Here is a 12,380-nt window from a genome sequence, read left to right on the forward strand (position 1 = left end):
CCTGCAATTTCTGGATAGAACAGCAGCCTCTGGTAAGACAAGGGGTAGCGGTCTATGTATATTTGTACAGCACTTTGAGATATCAGCTGATGTAAGAAGGGCTATGTAAATACATTTGATATTTGTAAACAACAGCTGGTGCATGAAATCTAAGGAAGTCTCGAGGTTTTGCTCACCTGAGGTAGAGCATTTCATCTATATTCTTCGTAGCTGTCTATTTACCACCACAAACCGATGCTGGTACTAAGACCGCACTCAGTGAGCTGTATACGGCCATAAGCAAACAGGAAAACGCTCATCCAGAGGCGGCGCTCCTAGTGGCCGAGGACTTCAATGCAGGGAAACTTAAATCAGTTTAACCTAATTTCTAACAGCATGTTAAATGTGCAACTAGAGGGAGAATTTTTTTAAACTCTAGACCCCCTTTACTCCACACACAGAGTCACATACAAAGCTCTCCCTCCATTTGGCAAATCTGACCATAAATCTATCCTCCTGATTCCTGCTTACAAGCAAAAAATGTAAGCAGGAAGCACCAGTGACTCGGTCAATAAGAAAGTGGTCAGATGAAGCAGATGCTAAGCTATAGGACTGTCTTGCTAGCATACTGGAATATGTTCTGGGATTCTTCCGATGGCATTGAGGAGTACACCACATCAGTCACTGGCTTCATCAATAAGTGCCTTGATTACGTCATCCCCACAGTGACCATACGTACATACCCCAACCAGAAGCCATGGATTACAGGCAACATCCTCACTGAGCTAAAGGGTAGAGCTGCCGCTTTCAAGGAGCGGGAATCTAACCCGGAAGCTTATAAGAAATCCTGTTACACCCTCATACGAACCATCAAACAGGCAAAGCTTCAATACAAGACTAAGATTGAATCGTACTACACCGGCTCTGACACTCGTCGGATGTGGCACGGCTTGCAAACTATTAGACTACAAAAGGGAAGCGAGCTGCCCAGTGACACAAGCCTACCAGACAAACTACATTTCTTCTATGCTCGCTTCGAGGCAAGTAACACTGAAACATGCACGAGAGCACCAGCTGTTCCGGACGACTGTGTGATCACGCTCTCCGCAGCCGATGTGTGTAAGACCTTTAAACAGGTCAACATACACAAGGCCGCAGGGCCAGACGGATTACCAGGATGTGTACTGCGCTGACCAACTGGAAAGTGTCTCACTGACATTTTCCACCTGTCCCTGACTGTGTAACACCAACATGTTTCAAGCAGACCACCATAGTCCCTGTGCCCAAGAACACTAAGGTTACCTGCCTAAATGACTACCGACCCACAGCCCTCACGTCTGTAGCCATAAAGTGCTTTGAAAGGCTGGTCATGGCTCACAACACCATTATCCCAGAAACCCTAGACCCACTCCAATTTGCATACCGCCCCAACAGATGATGCAATCTCTATTGCACTCCACACTGCCATTTCCCACCTGAACAAAAGTAACACCTATGTGAGAATGGTATTCATTGACTACAGCTCAGCGTTCAACACCATAGTGCCCTCAAAGCTCATCACTAAACTAAAGACCCTAGGACTAAACACATCCCTCTGCAACTGGATCCTGGACTTCATGACGGGCCACCCATACCACCCATGTGGCAAGGGTAGGTAACAACACATCCACCACGCTGATCCTCAACACGTGGGCCCTCGGGTGCGTGCTCAGTCCCCTCCTGTACTCCCTGTTTAGCCCAAACAACTACCTCTCCCCCTACTGTATTTATTTATTTATTTTGCTCCTTTGCACCCCATTTATTTCTATCTTTACTTTGCACATTCTTCCACTGCAAATCTACCATTCCAGTGTTTTACTTGCAATATTGTATTTACTTCGCCACCATGGCCTTTTCTTTGCCTTTACCTCCCTTATCTCACCTCATTTGACCTATCTCACCTCGTGGTCCCGTGTGGCTCAGTTGGTAGAGCATGGCGCTTGCAACGCCAGGGTTGTGGGTTCATTCCCCACGGGGGGACCAGGATGAATATGTATGAACTTTCCAATTTGTAAGTCGCTCTGGATAAGAGCGTCTGCTAAATGACTTAAATGTAAATGTAAATTTGCTCACATTGTATATACTTATTTTTTTCTACTGTATTATTGACTGTATGTTTGTTTTACTCCATGTGTAACTCTGTGTTGTTGTATGTGTCGAACTGCTTTGCTTTATCTTGGCCAGGTCGCAATTGTAAATGAGAACTTGTTCTCAACTTGCCTACCTGGTTAAATAAAGGTAAAAAAAAAAAAAAAAAAAAGTTAGCCAATGACAACAGTGCAAGGCCTGGTCACCGACAACTATGAGACAGCCTATAGGGAGGAGGTCAGACACCTGACCGTGTGGTGCAAGGACAACAACCTCTCCCACAACATGATCAAGACAAAGGAGATGATTGTGGACTACAGGAAGAGGACCGAGCATGCCCCCATTCTCAGGAGCAGGTTGAGAGCTTCAAGTTCCTTGGTGTCCACATTACCAACAAACTATCACGGTCCAAACACACTAAGACAGTCGTGAAGAAGGCAAGACGAAGCCTATTCCCCCGCAGGAGACTGAAAAGATTTGGTATGTGTCCTCAGATCCTCAAAAGATTCTACAGTTGCACCATTGAGAGCATCCTGAGGGTTGCATCACTGCCTGGTATGGCAACTGCTTGGCCTCCGACCACAAGGCACTACGGGGAGAGGGTAGTGCGTACGGCCCATTACATTAGGGCCAAGCTTCCTGCCATCCAGGACTCCTATACCAGGCGGTGTCAGAGGAAGGCCCTAAAAATTGTCAAAGACTCCAGCCACCCTAGTCATAGACTGTTCTCTCTGCTACCGCACGGCAAAATTACATTATAAAATATGTCACAATAACGTGGGCATTACCTGACAAAATAGAAAGCATGCTCCCGACACAAACACACTAATGAAGTATGTACATGTGGTAGCTAGTCAGTCTTGCCATTTGAGATGTTTAAAGAGTTATTGATGAGTTATTGTATCATGTCCTAAAATGAGAAAGCGACCAAAAACTGGGTTCCCTTTCTAATGGAACGCATTGTATGGAAAACCAAGTTGAGGCAAACATGCAACATTGTCTTGGTCATAATAAATGGGCATGGTTTTACCGCAACAGAATAGCTACATCCTTAAATTAACCATTTTGGTAAAGACGGTCCCACCCATTACAGGTTAAAATGTAATTGGTTGATTCCACTGTCACTCCAAAATTCTGCTCTAATACCGTTGAACAGCAGATGCCTTCTATCTAGCTTCTGATGGCCTAGCCAATGGCTGATTTAGCTAGCTAGATTTATCTCCCCAGAGACCAAAGAAAAATCGCAAAATGCAACGACCAGCTGTTTGAGAGTTGCGCGCTCTCTCTGCAAGACAGATTATCTATATGTGAGCAGCGCGTGTGATAAATAAAATCGACATAACGAACAGCTTAAAAATTATATAGCCTAGATTAAAAATACCATTATTACAATATTTTGTTCACTGGCCCAAACGGGTCACTGATGGGGATGATCGAAGGGTTTACAAAACCTCCCCTGTATGTTGAGGCCTGACACACAGACAGGGGCACTCCCGTGCCGTTGTTGCCGCTTCATAAAGTTGGTTTATTTATGGTCAATTGCACATCAGAATGACAAAAAAAATTGCGGATTGTGAACCAAAAACGAATGTGACCAGGTCATTTATTTTCACTGGCCAATTTTAAATGTGTGTCGCACTGCCAAGTCAAATAGCTTCAAAAGCTACTGTTTTTGTCGCAGTATCGAACCCTGTATACGTTTTGCACGTACGTGCTGCGCAGAAAAACCTGTCCCTGATATTCACACCTCTCCTCAATACAACACATTGAATTTAACTCCACACGTTTTACTGTATAATAGAAATGGCTACTGCAGAAAATAGCTGATTTGCTCATATCCAAAAGGTCTACCTGTGATTGGGCAGGACAGACATAGTAAGGAATATAAAACGCATAATCTGCATTTTCATTTTGGCAATAAGGGGAAAACACACTAGGTTCTACATGAAACCATCTTTAGCCTACTCTTCAGACACCTTTACACACATACTCTCCCTCCCCCACACACACACAGCTCCTAAAAGTTAGGCACCAAACAGAAATTAATTAACACCAGTAAAATACATTGACTTTTGATTCAGATTTAGTTTAGAATTACATTGGCATATGCATCCTACCTTTGAAGTATCTCTTTGAGTAGGCTATCTATCCCGTTTCCCTGTGCCATTCAAATGTGTGAATAGCCAAGTTAACAAGTTGTTAGCTAGCTAGCCAGGTAACATGACTAAACAAGGTTGTTTGATATCAAACCAAAAACTCAGCCCACGAGTAGTTAATTCTTAGTAATAGCTACTGTAAATTGGACAGTGCAGTTATATTAACAATAATTTAAGCTTTCAGACGATATAAGACACTTATATGTAACAACATTTGTTGTTTCTCTAAAATCTGTGATCGTGACACAAGGCGCTGCATGATTTACAACTGTCCCGTTGACAGGACACCTATCCCTAAGAAGTTTTAAAAGCTTTTTATCTTATATATTATAAAACATGTGCGCCAAGGGTTTGGGCTAGAAACTTCTGTTTTTTTGTGACAAAGGCACAAGCACGTGTCACACTGCTCTGTTTTAAAACATTTTAAAATGGATGGAGATGCACAGAAAGAACAGACAGGGAGAAGCAGCTGAGTAGGCTAATGGCTGGAGATGCGGCTGGCTACTCTCAGCTGTCACACGTGATATTGGATGGAGGACTCGTTCTGATATTACATATTACGATCTGAACTCTGATATTCTGTTTGTAGGACGCGTAGGAATGCATTCAGTGCTCACTCAATTTCAATATGAGTAACATAGACCATTATTCATTGGCGGGTGGTAATGTTAGCTTGCCATCTTAGTTGCTAACGTGGCTAGCTAACGCCAGCTATCTAAAGGTAACTTTGAGTGTAATAATTTGCTCTATTGAAACATACATGCAACTATAATTTACTTCTTATCAACTATAACCGCGGCATTATTTTGACCATAGGTTGCTTACCTCGAGTTGCATTCCAAATATCCCAGTCAGGGACAATGTTGCGTGGAGTGTGTGATGACACAGCCGACAGAGAAGGTAATGTGATCACACAGGGAGAAGATCTGATCGCCCTGTTCTTTTATAGCTCCATGGGTGATGCACTCTGCGTCTGTTTACTTTTCACGTGGATGACCTATGTTGAGATCAAAACAGCAAATATCATCGAAAAGTGACGAGTTTGCATCCCTGTAGCTAGTAGCAATAGCCTAATCAGAGATTTTGTAGGAATAATATGAACCATCTCTGGCCATAATATGGTGAATAGGCTTTACAAATAGGCTCTGCTACAGCGAAGCAACCCCTTTCAAACAGCAGCGTGCAGACCTTAAACACAGACCAGTTTAGAAAAACACCACAACAGCAATGCACAATGATTTCATTAGCTAGCTATCACAATCACCACAGCTAGCGGTTAGCTAGGTTCATTTCTATTTAAAATGAACCCATGAGCACCAACATGTGAAGTTCATATCAAATTGGGTGTCAAATGAAAGCGAAGAGTATATATTGGGGGAAATGAAGGCATAGATACATTTTCCAACTATTTTCCATCTTAAAAATTGGTTAGTGCTATCTGGGCTCCTTGGGAAGTCCCTACCCTAACCCTTAACTTCTTATGGCTGGGGGGCAGTATTGAGTAGCTTGGATGAATAAGGTGCCCAGAGTAAACTGCCTGCTACTCAGGCCCAGAAGCTAGAATATGCATATAATTTGTAGATTTGGATAGAAAACACTGAAGTTTCTAAAACTGTTTGAATGATGTCTGTGAGTATAACAGAGCTCATATGGCAGGCAAAAACCTGAGAAAAAATTCAACCAGGAAGTGGGAAATCTGAGGTTTGTAGGTTTTCAGGTCCGATTGCACTTCCTAAGGCTTCCACTAGATGTCAACAGTCTTTGGAACCTTGTTTCAGGCTTCTACTGTGACGGGGGAGCGAATAAGAGCTGTTTGAGTCAGGTGTCTGGCAGAATGCCATGAGCTAAGTCTCGCACGCAGCCGTGAGAGCGAGCTGCATTCCCTTTCATTTCTAAAGACAAAGAAATTGTCCGGCTGGAAAAGATTTAAGATGTATGATAAAAACATCCTAAAGATTGATTATATACATCGTTTGACATGTTTCTACTAACTGTAATGTAACTTTTTTGACTTTTCGCCAGACCTAGTGCTCGTGTCTTGTGAATTTGGATTTGTGAACTAAACGTGCGAACAAAAAGCAGGTATTTGGACATAAATGATGGACTTCATCGAACAAAACAAACATTTATTGTGGAACTGGGATTCCTGGGAGTGCATTCCGATGAAGATCAATGGTAAGTGAATATCTATAATGCTTTTTCTGACTTCTGTTGACTCCACAACATGGCGGGTATCTGTATGGCTTGTTTTGGTGTCTGAGCGCTGTACTCAGATTATTCCATGGTGTGCTTTCGCTGTAAAGCTTTTTTGAAATCTGACACAGCAGTTGCATTAACTTCTCTGGGGCAGGTGGGACGCAAACATCCCACCGGCCAATAGCCAGGGAAAATACAGCGCGCCATATTCAAATAACATGATATAAAAATCAAACTTTCATTAAATCACACATGTAAGATACCAAATTAAAGCTACACTCATTGTGAATCCAGCCAACATGTCAGATTTCAAAAAAGCTTTTCGGCGAAAGCATAAGATGCTATTATCTGATGATAGCACATCAGTAAACAAACAGAGTAGCATATTTCAACACTGCAAGCACGACACAAAACGCAGAAATAAAATATAAATCATGCCTTACCTTTGACGAAAATATTTTGTTGGCACTCCAATATGTCCCATAAACATCACAAATGGTCCTTTTGTTCGATTAATTCCGTCGATATATATCCAAAATGTCAATTTATTTGGACCGTTTCATCCAGAAAAACACAGCTTCCAACTTTMGCCAAGTCACTACAAAATATATCAAAAGTTACATGTAAATTTACCAAAACATTTCAAACTACTTTTGTCATACAACGTTAGGTATTTTTAAACGTTAATAATCGATCAATTTGAAGACGGGATAATCTGTGTTCAATACAAAAAGAAACCAAACTGACGCAACTTTGTTCATAACGTGACTCTCTCCAAAAATTTACTTCATGTGACCCTCATTTACGATAGCCCTACTTCTTCACTACACAAAGGAATAACCTCAACCGATTTCCAAGGACTGGTGACATCCAGTGGAAGCGGTAGGAACTGCAAGCAAGTCCATTAGAAATCTGGTGTCTCTAAAAAATCTAATTGAAAAGACAGTGACATCAAAAAAATACAAATTCTGAATGGTTTGTCCTCAGGGTTTTGCCTGCTACATAAGTTCTGTTATTCTCACAGACATGATTCAAACAGTTTTAGAAACTTCAGAGTGTTTTCAATCCAAATCTACTAATAATATGCATATCTTATATTCTGGGGATGAGTAGCAAGCAGTTGAATTTTGGCATGCTATTTTTCCCGAAAGTGAAAAAGCTGCCCCCTGCCCTCAAGAAGTTAAGGAGAAGTATATATTTAATTCCATGCATAAAACTTGTATTTTCATCCAAATTTATGATGAGTATTTCTGTAAATTGACATGGCTCTTTGCAAAATCACCGGTTTTGGAAGCAAAACATTACTGAACATAACGCGCCAATGTAAATTGAGATTTTTGGATATAAATATGAACTTTATCGAACAAAACATACACGTATTGTGTAACATGAAGTCCTATGAGTGACATCTGATGAAGATCATCAAAGGTTAGTGATTAATTTTATCTCCATTTCTGCTTTTTGTGACTCCTATCTTTGGCTGGAAAAATGGCTGTTTTTCTGTGACTAGGCGCTGACCTAACATAATCGCATGGTATGCTTTCGTCGTAAAGCCTTTTTGAAATCGGACACTGTGGTTGGATATATCCCAAAATCTGAGTTTTGACGCCTTACGTTCAGAAGATCCAAAACATCCTTTGATTTTGCAGAGAGCCACATCAATTTACAGGAATATTCATAATAAACTTTGCTAAATGATACAACTGTTATGCATGGAATTTTAGATGCACTTCTCCTTAATGCAACCGCTGTGTCAGATGTCAAAAAATCTTTACGGAAAAAGCAAAAACCATGCAATAATCTGAGGTCGGCGCTCAGAGCACAATCAAGACACAAATATATCCGCCATATTATGCAGTCAACAAAAGTCATAAAAGCATTATAAATCACTTACCTTTGCTGATCTTCGTCAGAATGCACTCCCAGAAATGTTTGTTTTGTTCGGTAATGTCCATAATTTATGTCCAAATAGTTACTTTTGTTAGCGCGTTTGGTAAACAAATCCAAAGTCACAAAGTCACTAAAAGCAAAAAGTTCCGTAACAGTCAGTAGAAACATGTCAAACGATGTATTGAATCAATCTTTAGGATGTTTTTAAACATAATTCTTTAATAATGTTCCAACCGGAGAATTCCTTTGTCTTCAGAAAAGCAAATGGAACTGGAGCAAACTATCATGTAAACGCGCATGGTCAGCTCGTGGCTGCTGGCAGACCTCTGACTCATTCCTCTCTCCTTCGGCCCCACTAAACAGTAGAGGCATCAGACAAGGTTCTAATGACTGTTGACATCTAGTGGAAGCCTTAGGAAGTGCAACATTACCAATATCAATCTGTATCTTCAATAGGAGCTGAGTTGAAAATCGACCAACCTCAGATTTCCCACTTCCTGGTTGGATTTTTTCTCAGGTTTTTGCCTGCCTGATGAGTTCTGTTATACTCACAGACATCATTCAAACAGTTTTAGAAACTTCAGAGTGTTTTCTATCCAAATCTACTAATAATATGCATATTCTAGCTTTTATGTCTTTGTAGCAGGCCGTTTACTCTGGGCATGCTTTTCATCCGGACATGAAAATACTGCCCCCCTACCCCAAAGAAGTTAACAACAAGTTTATCTTTAAAATGGTGTGTAATACTTGTATGTTTGTGGAATTTTAATTATGAGATTTCTGTTTTTTGAATTTGGCGCCCTGCACTTTCACTGGCTGTTGTCAAATCGATCCCGTTAACGGGATTTCAGCCATAAGAAGTTTAAGCCTAAACTTAACCCGTACCATTTTAAATGAAAACTTCAATGGGGTAACGTCAGAGTTGGGATGTCCCAAGGATTCCGGATAGCAAGGACCCTTAAAAATTAGGCGTAAGTAATGGCTTTGATTTCTGGTCAAACTGATCGAAAAGGGGTCTTACAAAACCTCTACCAGAAAGTCTTAAAAGGTATTAGAAATATATGTAAAGACCCATGCCAACTAATATCAACACATATTTGGTTTTGTAGAAATTATTTGCCTTCTGTAAGTTTAAAAAACATTGACGTGTGTCTTGTAATTCTGTTACCAAAAAGTTACCTAATGAGGAAGGACAATGAAAGTTAACCGAAGTAACAAGGTAAACCTACCAATTAGTTTGTGTTTTTACTAATATCATTTTTTGTTTATTAAGTGATTAAAACTCGTAATTGTTACCAAACGGTAACAAAATTACCTATAAATTGTTTCCTTTTTTAAAATACACTAATACTGCAATTGATTTGGCTACAATGGAAAATCATAGTCACAAACCACAGTTGGGTCATCTTCTACTGTTCTTCCACTCCTACTGTTAGGCTCCCGAGTGGCACAGTGGTCTAAGGCACTGCATCTCAGTGCTAGAGGCGTCACTACAGACCCTGGTTTGATTCCAGGCTATATCACAACCGGCCGTAATTGGGAGTCCCATAGGGGGGCACACAATTGGCCCAGACGTCGTCCGGGTTAAGCAGTCTTTGTAAATAAGAATTTGTTCTTAACTGACTTGCCTAGTTAAATAAAGGTTAAATAAAATTTTAAAATATGTTCAGATCATAACTGTTTTCTTTCTCTTTTAGTCATCTGGTGGTCAAAGCGAGTGTGAACAGTCTGGACAAACCCTCTCTCTCTAGTTAATGATACCTCTACCAGCTCTTACTGACACCTACCCATGACCCCCTCTCTTTCCACTTACTGTAACCAGCATCCACACCCACTGAACATGGACGTTGAAGTGGTTGAAGTTTGGTCAGTCCGCTCTGGCCTCGATTTCAACATCCACAAACGTCTATTTTTGGGCCGGTCCAAAACAGCCTTGATTTGGCCCAAACATAGACGTTAGGGATGCACGATATATCGGTAAGCATATCGGAATCGGCCAATATTAGCTAAAAATGCCAACATCGGCCCGATGTCTGGTTTAGCGCCGATGTGCAAAACCGATGTCAAAGCTGACGTGCATACCTATATAACGTAGGTAGATGACGTAATGACGCCACGGAAAAGACAGCGCTACACAGAACAAATGCAGAAAAATACTAAGCGCACACTTCCAACAACTAAACAAGTCAAGCAGTCATTTGAAAGAGTAAGAAACTTTCAGCAAGACAACTCAAAGGTGAAATCCAATAACGTCAAGATAATGGAATTCATTGCCCTTGACAATCAACCTTTCTCTGTCGTGGATGATGTTGGCTTTCGCCGACTGGTCGAGCACCTCGAGCCCCGGTACACACCACCAAATAGGTGCTATTTTTCAGATGTTGCCCTACCGGAGATACACAGTATTGTTGAAACACACATCCCTGAGCTACTTGTTATGGGCATCACTGCTATTAGCTTCACGACTGAAATTTGGACAAGCGATGTCAGCCCCATGAGCATGCTGACTGACAGCACAGTGGGTCAATGAGGATTTGGTACTGAGGAAAGCGTTATTGCATGCTCAAGAATGTGCTGGTTCTGATACCGCTGCTGCCATTTCAATGGCACGTGAGAACATGTTTGAAACTTGGAAACATGAACACACTCCTAGCTCCATTCGAACAACTGACTTAAGAAATAAGCTAATCAACTATGTCTGCAGGAGACGCAATACCCCCTGTAATAGCATTGAAACACCTGCTCAACAAAACTGCCGACACATACCGTGGGGTTAAAACCTGCAAAAGTACTCTACGATTCGGTGGCACTCTGAGTCTCTTTACTGTGTCGCCACCATGCTCGATGCTAGGTACAAGGACCGCTACTTTGATGCACACAAGAAACAGGGTTTACACGAAATGTTAGACACAGCCGGACAAGATGGAAACGGACAGAGCGCACAGAGGAAGAGGCCACGGACAGACAGAGCTGAAACTTCACTGCTTGACATGTGTAACAAAATCCTGGTTGAGACTGAAAAAATTAACAACGAAACAGCACAGCAAGTGAAAAAAAATACGTTTTGATGTTTTACTGGTAATGCGGATATACGTAAATGGCAACAAAATTACTTTTTGGTCAGTGTGTGTGTGTTTCAACTATTTAATTGTACTAGAATGCACAAAAGGCCGCAAAAAATGCAAATATCGGTATCGTTTTTTTGGGCAAGGAAAATAGGATATCAGTATCAGCCAAAAATGTCATATTGGTGCATCCCTAATAGACATCTATGATTGGTGACCAGACCAAATCTGAACCAATCATAGACGTCTGTGTTTCACAAGTTTGGACAGCACATTACAGTGAAGCAAAGTAGATCACTGTACAGTATAGTCAAGAAAAGTAGAATATAGTTCAGTAGAGTTCAATACAGTACACTAGAGCAGAGTACAGTATAACTGTATTGTACTGCACTCTACTGAACCAAAGATTGTTATAACTAAACCAAGAGACCACAGCCAATCGTTTAAAATGGGAACAAATGAGTCATAGTGGGCAGAAAAAGCATGCGGGGGGGGGCTGAGCCAAGCACGAGCTAGCGAGATCCTATTGGTGACTTATAGCATGCATTTGCATATTTATGCTAGGGACATTCTACTCTGAAGTGCACGTGTGCAATAAGTCAATTCGCATTTGCACTCCTTAACAACGTACTTTTAAAAAACATTGTCAAAGGGTAAAGTCTACAAACTGTTGTCCACTCTGTCCATAACAGATTTTAGTTTTGGGAAGAGAAAACTGTTTTGAGATCAAATGTTTCATTGTTCTATCTGTGGTGTCTCCCCCGCCTCCCACCTGCTGTGCACCGGACTAGATGATTAAGCTAGCACAGTGCCCTTCTCTCCCGCCTGCCCTCGCCATCATTAACATAACTGTGGGAAAACAGTACCCGATAGGCAGGGACGAAGGACACCGTCTACCGTTGTACGGCTAGCTAGCTATCGTTGTCGCCCCTGCCCCTTCTTCTGGGGGGTTTATTGGCAGCTGGCA

At 41.4% G+C, this 12,380-nt stretch overlaps 1 protein-coding gene across 3 annotated transcripts in view; it reads right to left on the bottom strand.

The window, feature by feature from the left end:
• The window catches only part of oser1 (oxidative stress responsive serine-rich 1), a 30,141-nt gene that overhangs the window by 15,223 nt on the left and 2,538 nt on the right, over positions 1–12,380 (bottom strand). For 2 of the 3 annotated variants that reach the window (XM_023995798.2, XM_023995800.2), the window contains exon 2: positions 5,088–5,259. The exons of the other annotated variant lie outside the window; for it this stretch is intronic. In XM_023995798.2, coding sequence (XP_023851566.1) covers positions 5,088–5,099 — 12 coding nt within the window. In that variant the 5' untranslated portion in view covers positions 5,100–5,259. The remainder of the gene's footprint in view (positions 1–5,087; positions 5,260–12,380) is intronic. 3 annotated transcript variants of the gene reach the window in all.

Source organism: Salvelinus sp. IW2-2015, linkage group LG11, assembly GCF_002910315.2.
Source record: "Salvelinus sp. IW2-2015 linkage group LG11, ASM291031v2, whole genome shotgun sequence".
NCBI lineage: Eukaryota > Metazoa > Chordata > Actinopteri > Salmoniformes > Salmonidae > Salvelinus > Salvelinus sp. IW2-2015.